At 27.9% G+C, this 15,834-nt stretch overlaps 7 protein-coding genes across 7 annotated transcripts; 3 read left to right on the top strand and 4 right to left on the bottom strand. All coding sequences in view use genetic code 12, as the record gives it.

The window, feature by feature from the left end:
• Positions 1 to 359: 359 nt before the first annotated feature.
• KGF54_000717 (uncharacterized protein) lies at positions 360 to 791 on the bottom strand (the record flags this gene model as incomplete). The annotated part of the gene is made up of 1 exon (XM_051766660.1): positions 360 to 791. The coding sequence occupies one exon, from the start codon at positions 789 to 791 to the stop codon at positions 360 to 362; it is 432 nt and encodes a 143-aa protein (XP_051621931.1).
• A 1,760-nt stretch (positions 792 to 2,551) lies between these two features.
• KGF54_000716 (uncharacterized protein) lies at positions 2,552 to 2,995 on the top strand (the record flags this gene model as incomplete). Its single annotated transcript, XM_051766659.1, has 1 exon — positions 2,552 to 2,995. The coding sequence occupies one exon, from the start codon at positions 2,552 to 2,554 to the stop codon at positions 2,993 to 2,995; it is 444 nt and encodes a 147-aa protein (XP_051621930.1).
• Positions 2,996 to 3,385: 390 nt separating this feature from the next.
• On the top strand, positions 3,386 to 4,330 carry GRE3 (trifunctional aldehyde reductase/xylose reductase/glucose 1-dehydrogenase (NADP(+)); the record flags this gene model as incomplete). The annotated part of the gene is made up of 1 exon (XM_051766658.1): positions 3,386 to 4,330. One exon carries the CDS (start codon positions 3,386 to 3,388, stop codon positions 4,328 to 4,330), a length of 945 nt encoding a protein of 314 aa, XP_051621929.1.
• A 6-nt stretch (positions 4,331 to 4,336) lies between these two features.
• Positions 4,337 to 5,524, bottom strand: KGF54_000714 (uncharacterized protein; the record flags this gene model as incomplete). Its single annotated transcript, XM_051766657.1, has 1 exon — positions 4,337 to 5,524. The coding sequence occupies one exon, from the start codon at positions 5,522 to 5,524 to the stop codon at positions 4,337 to 4,339; it is 1,188 nt and encodes a 395-aa protein (XP_051621928.1).
• Positions 5,525 to 6,606: 1,082 nt separating this feature from the next.
• On the top strand, positions 6,607 to 7,629 carry KGF54_000713 (intradiol ring-cleavage dioxygenase; the record flags this gene model as incomplete). The annotated part of the gene is made up of 1 exon (XM_051766656.1): positions 6,607 to 7,629. One exon carries the CDS (start codon positions 6,607 to 6,609, stop codon positions 7,627 to 7,629), a length of 1,023 nt encoding a protein of 340 aa, XP_051621927.1.
• Positions 7,630 to 8,054: 425 nt separating this feature from the next.
• KGF54_000712 (uncharacterized protein) lies at positions 8,055 to 10,211 on the bottom strand (the record flags this gene model as incomplete). The annotated part of the gene is made up of 1 exon (XM_051766655.1): positions 8,055 to 10,211. One exon carries the CDS (start codon positions 10,209 to 10,211, stop codon positions 8,055 to 8,057), a length of 2,157 nt encoding a protein of 718 aa, XP_051621926.1.
• Positions 10,212 to 11,922: 1,711 nt separating this feature from the next.
• Positions 11,923 to 13,404, bottom strand: KGF54_000711 (uncharacterized protein; the record flags this gene model as incomplete). The annotated part of the gene is made up of 1 exon (XM_051766654.1): positions 11,923 to 13,404. The coding sequence occupies one exon, from the start codon at positions 13,402 to 13,404 to the stop codon at positions 11,923 to 11,925; it is 1,482 nt and encodes a 493-aa protein (XP_051621925.1).
• Positions 13,405 to 15,834: the final 2,430 nt, after the last annotated feature.

The following is a 15,834-nucleotide window of genomic DNA, read 5'->3' as shown; positions in this document are numbered from 1 at the left end:
TTAGGTAATGTATAAATTTACATGTGTATTAAATTGATGATCTTCAGACTTGTAGAAAGTTTAGTTTACAGCACATCAACGCTGAATCAAAGTCCCAAACTTGACTTTGTAATAATAGTGTTGAAGGAGCTGAGACCGTGAACTTACGAATTCGTCTGATACCCTGATGTATGTATTAATGATTGAACAATGCTAATTAATAATTATATAACAATTTAGTAATCAGATAAATAAATAATAAACTTATTAATAATGAAATATAATGATTTATTGGTAATAAACTAAAAACGAAAAATATAAAACTAAATAAAGTAGAAATGTAGAAAAATATATAATAAAGAAAACTCATCTCATCTTGATTACTTTGGAAGTTCTTGATTTTGAATTTCAAGAATTTTTGATTCTATTGAATCGTTAAAAGCTTTTTCCAACACGACTTTTAATGTTTCAATATTAGTTAAAAGTTTCTGATTAAATGCCTCTAATTCTAACTTAGCTTCAAAAGTTTTTTCTTTTTCTTCAATTTTAGTTTTCAAAGCTTTTATGAGGTTTTCTTCATAAGATATGGCTAATTCAATTTCTTTCATTGAAGCAATATTTAATCTGTTAATCAACTCCCCAATTTTCTTATCTTCTGCTTTAGTTCCTTCAAGTATGAAGGTTGCGTACTGAGCAGGCTTGTAAATCAACGACTTATCCATTTCTGAACTGACCACTTCTGCCGCACATCTTAAATCTATTTCTTTTTGAGCCTCTTTTGACTTTGTTGCTTTATATCTCGAGTTTGACATTGATGATAATGATAGTAATGGATGAAAAAAAATCTAATTATTGACTAATTGGAAGTATTTGTCAAAAAATATGATGTGTTAGTATTAAATAATCAGTAATATCGAATCTGTTGAAACGTTTAATATTTATATATTTATACCTATTTTTGTTAAGTGGTACAAAATATTTGTTTTTGTGATTATTTTATTATATAAATTTAAAAATTAAAATAGTGTTAATATATTTTTAAATAATTTAATTTATACGAATGCAAATTATTGATAAATGAGAGATTGTTAATTGTCAAAAACAAAGATAATTAAAATGAGGAGTAAAAGTTTTGATGTTTAAATCAAGTCACATTTTGAACGGAATTAAATAAAAAAGTTAAAATTCGTTGTAAAGCCGTTTACTAAACCAAAATAGCCTTGCCAAATAAATTTTTTACGATTAGACACCCAAAAGTAGGCATTTTGATCCTACCATACTAAAGCAAAATTTATTAATTGATGCAATGTATAGAGTAGTAACTCAACTTAGATGGTTTTATTTTACAATGCACTCAACAATAGATGCAAAATATAGGGTATATATGATTCAACTTAAAATGAAGACTACCACTCTTTTCATTTTTATTGTTTTAACAACTTAAAAAAAAAAAAATATATATATATATATATTTTCATATGAAATTTTTTTTTAATGCTTTTCAATGATCAAGTTATTAAATATTTAAATTTTATTGGTTGGATAAGAAAGTGTTAATTTTCAAGTATATATAAAAAATTAATTGAAAAATTGAAGGGGGGGAGGGAGTTAATTGAATAAGTAAAAATTATACTTTTAAACAATTATAAAAGTTTATATTAAATGTTGGGACTTACACAAAATCAAACAATAGAAATTTTCATTGTAATTAATTTGTTTCAGATTTAAACTTTAATTAATATAATTAATATAATAATAAATAATATTAAATTAGGATGTGTAAACGTTCAATTAGGATAATAATATACTAATTAAAATTGATGTTATTTAATAAATACATAATTTAATTGAATATCTGATGTGGTACAAGATTAGAGTCAATAATAATTTGAAAAAAAAATATATATTATTGTAATAATTTATAATAATATTATAAATGTACAAAATATAAAATGTATTCAATAATATTAAATATTTATTGATTTGTGTGAATTTTGATTGTTTACAAAAATTTAAATTACAGTAATTATTCAAAATGTTTTATAAGGGGATAGTTTAAAATTTTTTCTTTTTCTTTAAAAAACATTTCTGATCAAACTAATATTGATAAATGTAATAATTATCACTTAATTGTCAGAGTAATAAGCAGGCCACCACCCTTTGATATTACTGTTCTTTTTGTAACTATTAATATAATGAAATATTACGAATAATAATAAAACAGTAAAAGTAAGAATGAGAGTGACAAATATTAATAAATAAGTGAAAAATCTTATTAAAATAGGTAGTATAAAATAAATATATATAATCTCCTAATGATAATTATAAAATAAATCTTAATTAATGTTTTTTTTTGAAAAAAAAAACCCCTTTTGATTCCTGATTTGGAATTGACAATGAATAACGAAACGTCTTGTAATTATCATTTTAAAAGATTAAATAAATAAATTTTAAATTAAGCAAAAAAAATTATATATATATATTTAAAAGTTCGTTCTTATCAAAATTTTATTTCTCACATACACAAACAAGACAAATCATCATAATTTATAATTATCCTAAATCCTTTGAAATGAATCATTCCTTTACTGACAAAATACAAGATGAAAAAAAAATAATGAACCAACATTTAGATGAAGCAGTGGATATTATTAAAAAAAGATTGCCACAATTAGATACTGGTGTATTAACGGTTAGCTATGAAACAGCTAAATTTTTGCGTGAAGGAGTTAAACATATGGTAGATTATAGGTCTTATTTAGAGGATGAGCTATTTGCTGTAGAAAAATCTATTATGGAATATGAACTTCACGCTGCAAAAAATTTAAAAAAAAATATTGACTTAGAAATCCAGAATTTAATTATACCAGAATTTGGGCACAAGTCGATGAAATTCATTGTAAGTGATTTGGGTGAACAACTTGAAAAATTGGAAAAAGAACGATCAAAAATATTTGAAGAAGTTACAGAAAAAAAAAATAATGCAGAATTTGAAAGGATTAGAAAACTGGAATAAATTGCTTGTATTGTTCAAATTCCTCATATCTGGTTTAAAAAATGTGTATAGTGATTCAATAATATATTATATACTTTATTGCGGTATTTCGTTAAACATCTTTACAACTTTCGTAGAACAACTATGATAATTATATTCTTAGCCTACCAAGTATAGCTCTGTGTAATTAAATACACAAGTTTTCGGCATTAGTGTCGTGTTATTTTATTGGATTATAGGACTTTATCAACTTTGTGAATAAACCAAATTAAAGTGGGGAAGAACAATAGCAAAAATTAACTCTTCATCAAAATTGTCAAAATTTTTCACTCCAAATTTTCTCAAATTTTCTATTTTGGCCAATTCAATTGAGTCAAATTAATATCAAATTAAAAAAGCAGTCAATTCATTATGAGTATCAAGTTAAATTCGGGATATGAAATGCCATTAGTTGGTTTTGGATGTTGGAAATTAGATGAATCAAAAGCAAGTGAAGTAGTTTTAGATGCAATTGAATCAGGTTATAAATTATTTGATGGTGCTCAAGATTATGGAAATTGTAAGCAAATTGGAGAAGCCTTGAAAAAATCACCAGTACCAAGAGAAAAACTATTTATTACTTCAAAATTATGGAATTCTTATCATGATCCAAAACATGTTGAAGAAGCTTGTGATAAAGTCTTGAGTGATTTAGGTTTAGATTATTTAGATTTATGGTTGATTCATTTTCCAATTGCTCAAAAATTTATACCTTTTGATAAAAAATATCCACCTGGTTTCACATGTTCTTTAGAGGATGATAAATTTCATTTTGAAGATATACCATTAGCTGAAACTTGGAAAGCTATGAAATCATTAGCTAAAAAAGGTAAAGTTAAATCAATCGGTATATCGAATTTTTCAGGTGCTTTAATTCAAGATTTATTAAGAGGTTGTGAAATTAAACCAGCTGTATTACAAATTGAACATCATGCATATTTACAACAACCAAGATTAATTGAGTATGTTCAACTGCAAGGTATTGCTATAACTGCTTATTCTTCATTTGGACCTCAATCATTTTTAGAACTCAAGAGTAAAAAAGCTTTGGATACTCCAACATTATTTGCACATGATACTATTAAAACAATAGCATCAAAACATGATAAATCACCAGCTCAAATTTTATTAAGGTGGACAACTCAAAGAAATATTGCAGTCATACCTAAATCAAACAACAAGAAGAGAATGATTGAAAATTTAAAAGTTACTGATTTCGATTTATCAGAAGAAGAAATGAAAGAAATTTCAAAATTAGATAAAGAGTTAAGATTTAACGATCCATGGGATTGGGATAAAATTCCAATTTTTATTTAAACTTTTTTAAATACTATCTAATACAACATCTCTACCTAATGTTAAAAGTTTCAATCTTGATACAAAATCATCTCTTTCTAAATATGCACCACATAATCTTCTCTCACCAGTAAATTCACTTCTTGAATGGAAAACTCTCCAATTATCAAAAATTAAACATTGTCCAGGTTTCATTTGATGCCATAATTCATTTTCTGATGAAGTTATAATTGAACACCAATCTTTTATAGCTTGATAAAATTTTAAAACATCTTCTGGTTGTTCCCAATAATCCATAGTTGATCTATCACTTTGATTCCATCTTACTTGTATCAATTTCCCGTGATGATCTAATTTAAAAATCGGTTGTGGAATATCTGGTTGTATACAAACTTTTGGTTCACCAGCTGAATGAGCAGGTACTGGTATGTTAGTAAATATTTCATAACTTTCTGGATGATTTTTTTTAAAAATTTCAGCACATTTAAAAGCATCAACTAAAGAAGTTGTACCACCTTTACCATCATGATATAATAAATGAAATAATTGTAAACCTGGAGAATTCGACCAATAAGTTCCATCAGTATGATTACTTATATCAAAATTTGTATATGCTGTATCTGCTTTAGATAAATCTGATGTAAAATCCCAAAATCCTCCATAATGAGTTGGTCTTATATAATTTAATTTTTCACATAATTTTTCAGTATCTTTTGGATTTATAGGTACATTATTAATTAAACAAAATCCATATTTCCAAATTTTTAAACTCCAATCTTTTATTGCTTCTTCTTGATCTGTTTCATCTGATGATTGCATTACTGTATTATAATCAACTTGTGGTAAATTATTTTCAATATCTTTAACTTGCCACAATTCTTGTTTTAATATTTCTTTTGCATTTTTTAATTTATCTTCAATAGGTACTAATTTAGGATTATATGAATGTATTCTTAACCAATCTGTATCATAAATTGATGTGTGATCATTATCCCATACTATCTCAATTTCATCATTTTTGGGTGTGATAGATTTAGTCTTAATATTTAAATCAATTGTTGAAGAATTTAATAATCTTTGTTTAGTCAATGGGTAATAACATGATGAACAATGACAATTATCTCTCAACCAAATATTATGATATTTTGATTTTTGGCCATCTGACCATCTAATTTCAATGGTGTTGTCCACTGGTGTTATTTGTTCAATTGACATTTCTTTAATAGTAGATTCGAAATCTGGGGAAAATTTTCATTTCGTAAATTTTTAGTTAAATTGATCGTCCTTTTTAAACCATTGAAGTATACAAATTCATTCCATTTTTAAATCTTGGCTATTAGAATCTGCTTGATGATATGGTCCCACAATGCTCTTTGCTGTATATTCAGCTACTTTAGATCGATGGTGTCAATACCTGACCAAAAATAAAAGAATTGTCAAACGTCAATTAGACAGAACTATGTCAAATCCATAAAAATTCTTGATTAAACTTACTTTAAAATTGTAACACTACTAAACAATTACAGAATTATCAGAGTCTAAGAATTTCAAAATGACTAATTCAATTCGAAAAGGGTTTTACCCTTTTATTCAAGGATCATGCTAAATTTTTTCAACATTTAAACAGGTGTTTGTCTCCCCACCAAAAATACGGATTATCAATTACAATCATACCATTGGAGTGTTATACTAAGCTGGAGATAATTTACCCCAGATTATTTTTTTAAATCATTTCTCAGAAATCTTGTCAGTCGTGATACACGGATATGGAATTTTACTCAAATTTGAATAATTCCGTATGGTATAAACTTATAGAAATTGGGGTTATAAGATACGGGCGAACTGAAGTTAACTCATGTTGGTGGTTTGTTTTTGGTTTTTTTATTCGATTTTTTTTAATTAATAGGTTTACCAACAAATATACCTTGTCGCTAGTTTGGTTTGTTTCCCAACATTGGATGCTAGAAGCTCGTGTTACTTTATTCTAAAACTATATACTCCAGATTTGGAATTTCAATTTTGTCTCCATAAAATTATTTTTTGAATTATACTTTTAAAATAAATGATACTTTTATAATAAATTATTATTTAACAAGACAAGATTTCATCGTATGTTTAATTATAATAAATTGCGTTCGGACATGCTATTAACCGGATTTTTAATAAATCAATTAATTTATAATCATCGATTTCAATTTTACATGTATATATATATATATGCACGTTTGCTCAATATTTCCTACAGCTTCTTACCAATCAAAAACAAATTACGTTTTAACTATACTAATCAACCAAAAATGCCAGAACCAACAGCTACTAAAAAAGAAATTTCTTCACCACCAAAAGGTCCAAAAATCACTGATATGAGTGCTGAAACAATCACCAAAAATGCAATTTTAATCAATTCTCAACATAAAGACAAAAGATTAATGTTCCTTTTACAAAAAGTTGTTCAACACTTACATGATTTTGCCAGAGAAACTAGATTAACTACTGAAGAATGGATGGCTGGTATCATCTTTTTAACTGAAGTTGGTAAAATGTGTTCTGATATTAGACAAGAATTTATTTTATTATCTGATACTTTAGGTTTATCTGTTTTAGTAGATGAAATTTCACATCCAAAACCTGCTAATGCTACTTCTGGAACTTTATTAGGTCCTTTCCATACTCATGATGCTGAAGAAAAAGAACAAGGTGATTCAATCTGTTCAGATGGTAAAGGTGAACCATTATTAATTGAAGGTAAATTAACTGATCCAGAAGGTAACCCAATTGCTGGTGCAACTGTTGATATTTGGCATTGTGATGCTGATGGTTTTTATGATACTCAATATGAAAACAGAGATGGTCCAGATATGAGAGGTATTGTTAGAACTGCTGAAGATGGTTCATTTAACATTCAATGTACTAGACCAGTTGCTTATCCAATTCCTCATGATGGTCCAGTTGGTAAATTATTACAAAAATTAAATAGACATCCATATAGACCAGCTCATATTCATTTAATGATTAAAAAAGAAGGTTATGATGAATTAATCACTGCTTTATATGAAAAAGGAGATCCATATGAAACTTCAGATGCTGTCTTTGGTGTTAAAAGTTCATTAATTTATACTTTAGATAAATTAGGTGAAGAAAAAGCTACTAAATTTAATATGAAAGCTGATGATTGGTTATTAAAATGGCACTTCAAAATTATTACTGCTGAAGAATCAAAACAATTAGTTATTGAAAGAAATAGAGAAGCTTTAAGAAATACTGGTGTTGATTTAGTATTAAATGAACAAGGTTTACCAGAACCACACTCTTTAGATTAAATTCAATTAGCCTTAAATAAGATCAATATATGTTGAAAAAATCTATAAGAAAATAAATATCTTTGAATGATTTTTTTTTTTTTCTTGGAATGAATCCCCACAAATTTTGAAACTTTCGTAATTATATACAAGTTCAGAAATACGATAAACATATAAATCCGACAAAGTCTAAAAATCTATACCAACAATTATTTACTTTTCCATTCTTGAGAAAAAAGCTTGTGTTAATACTCTAAAAACTAAAGTAAACACTGAATCATATTGATAATATTTACTTTTTCAAAAAAGACATGATCTTTGCATATTATTCATCGAATTACAATTCGTCATTAATAAATCAGTCTGTTTAAAGAGATAAGTTTACATCAAAATATTTTATTTCAAACTTCATAATATCAATTAAACTTAAAAGAGTTATACAACCTCTAGATAGCTAATCTCGGTTTAACAAATCTGTCTGAATCAATTACATCTAATGGTTTTTCTGGTAAAACATTCTTAGATTGATCTAACATGAAACCATCAAAGTATTTTTCAACTTGATTAATACCATCAGCAGTAAATTCAATAACTTCAGCAACATGAGAATCTGGTCTTAAAATTAGAATAGCACCAGCTTTTTTACAGATACCATAAGTTTCATAAATATCAACTTTAACATTATCAGCATGAGTTTTACCGACACCAGAAAATAAACTCCAATAATCAGTACGTTTTTTGAAATCTTTTTGTCTTGTAAATTCTGGGAAATCATAAAATTCAATATCATTTCTTAAAGTAGCATGAATTGTTAAAATTTCAATAACTGAATTGAAGAAAGCATTGACTGGAGTATATTTAGTAACAAAACTATCTGCACCCATTAATTTATCATTATATTTGTTTAAAATTTCCATATTTTCTGGATATTGTTTAACATCACCAGCAAAGATTAAAACTCTGAATCTACCATCTGATGGTAAACGGTCAGCAATGTGCCATGGTCTATGATCAATTTGACCCAACATTTGATCACTATATAATCTTTGACCAATTGGAACTTTTGAAGCTAAAGCATTGTAATCACCATAATTTTCTCTATGTGAAGTTCCATCTTTATTAACTAATAATGAAGTTTCATAATCTGAAATAGTACCACTTGCAAATCTTGAACCTTGTAAAAAGACTTGATGGAATTCATCCATTTCAAAACCAGCAGCTTCACCTTCTAAGATTTTAGCATTTGGAACTTGTGGTTTACTACTGAATAATTTTGAGAATTTTTGATCAAAAGCAATTAAATCACGAGCAACTTTCATTCTTTCATCTTCGTAAGTTAGCAAGATATCTTGCTTAGCTAAACCTTTACAAACCAAAGCTAATTTGAAACCTAAATTATAAGTGTCTTGCATTGAAACATTCATACCTTGACCAGCTTTTGGTGAATGAGTATGACAAGCATCACCAGCAATGAAAACACGATTACTTTTGTGGAATGCATTAGCTACACGTTGACCAATTTGATAAGCAGTATACCAAGTATTATCAACCATATCAATACTGTATGGAGCCATAATTTCTTTAGCTTGTTTTAAAATAGTTTCTGGAGTAATTTTTGATCTATCAATTCTACCTTTTGATTTAACTAATTTATCATCAATCTTACCAACAAAATCTCTCTTAGCATCAGATGTTGATGGATCTCTATCAACCTCTTTTAATTGAATGTATAATCTAACCATATCATTTTCTCTTGGGATAACCATAACGGCACCATGGTCTTTTGAATGGATAGCAGATCTAAGTCTAACATCTGGGAAATCAGTAATTGGAACAATATCAACAACACCCCAAACGAAATCGGTTTGTTCACCTTCCATTTCAATGTTTAATTGTTTTCTAACCCATGAGTGAGCACCATCACAACCTAAAACATATTTAGCTCTAATTATTTCAAAATCATTTGGATCTTCTTCACCAATACCATCACCATAATATTTATCTTGATCACCATCAAAAGCTCTGAATAAACCATTAGCAACTTTTGCGCCAAATTGTTCTGTTTTGGCTAAATCATCACTAAGTTTTTTAACTAAAACTTCAACAGCATAATCTTGTGCATCTTTTTTATCTTCATCAATTTTAATTGAAACTGGTAAATATGGTCTTTCAACTTTTACTGAACCTCCTGAGAATTGCTTTATTGATTCAGTAAACCATTCTTCAATTTTACCTTGATGAATAACTGATTCAGTATATCTTGAAATACCTGGAATAGAATCTGGAATTCTTGAATTTCTTGTAATAACACCATTTTCATCTGGAGACCAGAAAGCAATTTCTTGCATTTGATTAGCACATTTCCAAGCTTGATCCATAGTAACCCAATCAAAACTATCTTCACTAAATGATTTGAAAATTTCTAAAGATCTACTTTGTAAACCATCAGCTTGACCAGTGAAAACTTCATTAGCTCTTTTATCAATGATTCTAGTTGGAATACCACATCTAGCTAACCAAAGGGCAGCCATATAACCTGATGGACCAGCACCAATAATCAAAACATCAATGTTGGATTCTTTGATTGCAGTTGAACTTGGCATTTCTAATTTTTTTTTTTTTTCGATAATAATGGTTGTTTGATTTTATTTATCTGTAATTAGGTAAAAACGAATTAAAAAATTCTTCAATGCAACTCATTTGTTCGTTTCACCTCTTTATATAACTTAATCCTTAAAATATTTTCTTGTAAAAGAAGGTTGGTAAAATTTCGAAGCTTCTTGAAAACAAATTCTGATAATTTCCATATCGGAAATTTGATAAATACATTAAATTGATGAAATAAACCCTTAGCTCGTATCTTATACTTAATTTGCTGAAAAGTTTAAGAAACTCCAAATCTGTCATGATCAAACTTTATTTAACTCAGTGATTATTTTGTGGGGTACTATTATTATACCATACTCACAAATCGTAAAACATATATTTATTGACAATTTTAGCATTTGTAATTTTTTACTAATGCTAAATTCAAATTGATCAGTTCATACCTCTTGTTGTTCGAAACAGATCGGGTTCGTTCTACGAGATCCCGATCTTACAGTTGATCTCAACCCATTCTGATTCATCCAACCTTTTAAGAAATTCCTTGCCTCAAGGTTTTACGCAATGTACCGCGTCAGAATTACAAATTATGTTACAACCCAAGTCCACGATTCAACTGGCAGGAGAACCTTACTGTCTTTGACCTTTACGAAGTGAATTGGTAAATAATGAACTTTAATTATTTAGAACTCTCATCTTCAACATAATCTCCATATTTTGGCTTAACGCAAAGAAAAAAAATCAAAAAATTTAAAACAATTAAAAAAATTTCTTGAAACTTGCATTAGTTCACATTCACGATTTTAAGAAAATCCAATTTATAATATCCCCACACTTTTTTTTTCAGTCTTAGAAGTAATATGAATAGTTCTTACAAAGAGTTTGTATTAATATATTTTAGTAATTTCTTACATAAAGTTTTTTGGCATTTGTTTAGAGTTTAAGTTAAAGCTATAAACTTAATAAAAAGTACGGAAATACAAGAAAGAATGTCTATAGTTTCTATTAGATCATACTTTTTATAAGAAAATAAAGTCATGTTATTTCATAGTTTTAAAACAAAAATGTTAATTAAAAAGATCTACCTGAAAATTGGAAGTCAAAATTGTTGGTAATTCTGATTTGATCAGAAACAATCTAATAAAACTGCCCGAATAAGTAGTTATATCAATTTGCTTGAGCGGTTGGTTTGCATTGAGCTAAAATAACGGAATCAAAAGAATGATTTGTGCACCATTTTCACTCTTATCGCTACTTCCTACTAGTAATCAATTGAATACATTATATAATTTCGAATTTACCAAGTCTTTTGCACACAACTTTCATACAACATTGAGTGCTCTGTGCAATCTCAACCCCTGTAAGATGATATTACGCAAATGACATTTTGCAAGTTGATATTTGAAGCACTTTGCAAAATAAAGACTGTCAGTATTTTATCAATTCTGCAATCACTAAAACGAAAGCAATTACGTGTGGCCAATTATGAATCAGAGTACTTTGAGGTGTAAATTTACGAACTTTAACACAAAATCAATTTGCAACTAAAAATTTGAGCATATAACCAACTCTGTTCTACAAGATAATCATAAAAATACATATTTATTATTAAGAACTAAAAAAAACTACTCACTGAGACTAGTACAACAACCTCAACCTCCTCTTTGCGTCTCCTCTTTTTCGATGGAAATTATATCATGTTCAACAAAATTATCTACCATTTTTGGCTTCTTTGATATGTAAGAACAAAGCTGGGATCAAACCTAAACCAACAATCAAACCAGCAAACACTGCATAAGCAACTGTAAATCCTAAGTTTTGGAACATAATTGGGAAGTAAAAAGGTCCAACAAATGATAAGGTTTGTCTAAAAACTGTAATAAATAAAATAATGGCACCTGCTTGTGAATGGTCCATATCTATGCAATATGCGATGAAAGGGGAAGTAACTATTTGCAATCCAAAACTTGCCAAAGCGCACCCTATTAATGGCTTTATGTTCCAAGTATTAGCTCTATCAATCTCAACACCGAAGACAACTAAACCAGCAACTGAAGCAGCAAAACCTGGATAAGTAACCCATAATCTAAAAGATGGACCTCTTCCTTTCTTTTGACCCCAAGCAACAATTTTATCTGATAAGAAACCACCTACTTCACCAATGACAGCACCAATGATGAAAGAAACGAATTGTAAACCCAAAGCTTGTGGACCTAATTGAAATTTAGCATACATAACTTCTGGAATTTCAACATTTAATGCAATATTATCATAAACAAATAAGGTAGTGTAAGCAAAAGTAGCAACAAAAACTCTCCAGTTAGCAAAAAAAGTTAATGGATAAAAAATTCCCTTTAAAGTAATTGTTCTTTCTGGGAAAATAGCTTTAAATCTTAATTGTTTCATTCCGTTTGTAACGTTTCTTGAAGTATCTTGATAATTCCAAGCTGTTTCTTTACCAAAGAAGAAGTAAGCTAAAACTTGAGCAGCATTAATACAAGTGAAAACAACATGAATATATTTTACATCTTGATGTTCAGCAACAAAACCCATAAATAAAGCACCAGCCATAGTACCTAAATTAATAGCAATAGCCCAAACCCCTGAACGAGAACCTCTTTGATGAGCAAAAGTAGTATCATTAACAACTAAACCACCAGCAGCTAAAGATGGAGAAATCATAATAGCTTGCAAACATCTCATTGCCATCATTGAACCATAATTATTACTAAAAACTGAACCTAATGAAAAACACATAGTACCAAAAGCTGAAATAATTAATAATAATCTTTGACCATATCTAACAATCAATGGGGTCCAAAACAATGGACAAACCCCAACCAAGATAATTTGAACAGAAACTAAATATGTAATATCAGCAGTTGGCATACCAAAAACTTCTGAATATAAACCAACAACAGGAACCAAACCTGAAGCAATGAAAGTAGCCATAAATGCATGGAAAGCGACCATTCCCAATTGTAACCATTTAAAACCATTTGACCAATTTAATGGATCATTATCATCCATGGATGGTAAAGGAGCTAATTCGTATGTACCATGTTTTGCAATTAAATATTGTTTATGTTCTTCTGAGATTTCAGTAGTTTCTGGATGATCTTCTGATGATGAAGCATATTCAACTTGACCTTCAGATTTGTTTTTTTCTATATCAGCTTCTATTGATGACATTTTTTTACTTGGTGATGATTGTTAAATTTTTGAATCTTTTTTGCATTCTTTTGGATGATTATGATGATTTATATATAATTGTGATAAAGTGGAGTTTTATGGTTCTTGGACTCTGGTAGTATCATGGAAATTGGACTTATGTCAAAAGGAAGAAAACTCTTATTATAATTGAGTGGGGTTTTGAGTTTTATAAAAAAATTATTATAATTTGGAAAATTTGTGATGATTGACCAACCAAAGCTTAAATTGAATTATAATAATTTTGAATCTATTATTTCGTAGATCGTAAATATGAGTAATTTTGTACATTTATAATGTGAATATGAAAAATTTTCTTGACTTTTAAATCTGGGGAAAATAATAATTAATTATTATAATTGTGAAATAAACTTGTAAGGGCTAAGAGAATAACCTACTGATATAAAGCATTGCATCATCATAGGACTTTGAGTATGTAGTTTATTGCACCGTTATTGTTACGGTTTATGACAATCGTTATTCTCTCTTTACCCGCCTCTTTTTTCAACCTCATCGTTTTTTGGATCTTTGATGTTTCAAGTTGAAATTGTTGATCTAAAATTTTACATGAGAAAAAAAAAAAGATCTGCATATTTCCGTAAACAGAAAATTAATTGGATCAAACCGCTACCGTTTCTTAAATTTTTGATCTACAACAAGGTGAGTGGTTTAAGTCTTGAATACAACCAGGTATGAATTACTGAGATGATCTTCGTTACATTTAAAATTACTATTAACGTCTAGATCTACTATAGATCAATATAATTATATAAAAAATTTGCGTTGACGTATTTAATTAAAAATTATTCACATAAACTTACATAACATCCAAATACTTTATAATATATTTTGAGGAATGACCTATAGTTATTTTTAGTATTACAGACTTGGTTTCTCAATTTAAGTTGAGAGTTACGGAGAAAGTTAAAGTGCTTGAATTTATAGAGAGTGGAAAACTTGATACATAACCTGTATGGCAGTGCGATTTTTTGTTTTAATACTTGTGCAAGAAACTCTTACTTTAGATACTTATTATATGACTTGTCATAATTGAGCTTGTAAACATATTTTAACCAAAAGAATCTCTCAATTTCCATTTTGATCAATTGACCTTCAATTGTATAATCGGATAAACATGAAAATGAATTTTGAAAAAGTGAACTCATGTATAATTTTCTTAAAAAAACGCAATTGTTTCAAATTCGTATTAAGAACCTTAATGGCAATGATTCAAAAATTAAAACTACAATCGAAACCAATTTAACATCCTAATTTTAATTATTCAATTCAATTTCCGTGAAATAAATTTGAAAAATTCAAAAATAAAATTTTGCTAAATAATAATAGTGAAAATAAAAAAATAAAATTTAAAGTTTATTATAATTGCACAGTTTTGTACAATATGTTTCAGCCGCAACATTATAATATTATTATTGAATCTTATTGTTTAGGATAAATTATTTTACGATCCCTTATATTCAATAGGGATCATATATCCACTGAATCAAGAAATTATTAGTCATCCCTTTCGCTTCAAAGGCATATTAATAACCCTAAAACTAAAGTTAACGTAGAGTGTAAAATAATCGACTATGTCTCAATTAACGTGTAATTATAAAAATTACAAGACTTTCTCAAAATAAAAACAACTGGCTTGTTTGTTGATTCTTTTTGTATATTCTTGTAAATCATAGCTTGGCTTTGTCTAATTTTGGTTGGGTATGTTTAAAAAAAAACAATTAAGAAATATTTTCTGAAAATTATTTTATAAAATAACTAGTAAATATTATTTTACGAAGAAAAATTAAAAGTTCTTGCATTTAGTTATAACAACTGACCTTTTTCCATGACAAATAGAGTTTTTGAAACAATTGCAAAAATTCAAGAATTTGGAGTTGAACCCCAAATTTTAGTCATTGCAAGTCTACTTAAAATTTAAAAACCTTTTTCCAAGAGCGATTAAGCTGTATTTGCTTAGCTGATTACTCGGTTCGGGCTTACCAGAACACTCAAGCAAATCAAAATTAATTTTTCGTCTTGAACTTATTGAAGTTGACTGAAGTGAAATTATTCTGCAAATATTTCTTTGCATACCTATTAAAAAAAAAATTGCATCTAATAGATATGAAAAAAGAGGGGTAGGTAAATACAATAAATTTTTGTAATATGTTCAAATATACCAGTTTCATGCAAATATAGTTTCCTCAAGACTAGTCATGAGCTTAAGATGGGCCAATCTTGGCTCAGTAAATACAAATGTAAATCTGAAAGAGGGGTTGGTAATTAATTTGTTGAGATATGCCAACTAAAGTGAACAACGAAGTATTAACCAGTGAAATGAACCTTCAAATTGACTTAAAAGCTATTGGTACAATTGTAAAATCATAAAAAAATTATGAACATTTATTAAAA

This window comes from Candida jiufengensis (assembly GCF_024610255.1).
Source record: "Candida jiufengensis strain CBS 10846 chromosome Unknown scaffold7, whole genome shotgun sequence".
NCBI lineage: Eukaryota > Fungi > Ascomycota > Pichiomycetes > Serinales > Debaryomycetaceae > Lodderomyces > Lodderomyces jiufengensis.
The sequence above is the reverse complement of the archived record's forward strand: the minus strand, read 5'-3'. Positions and strand labels throughout refer to the sequence as shown.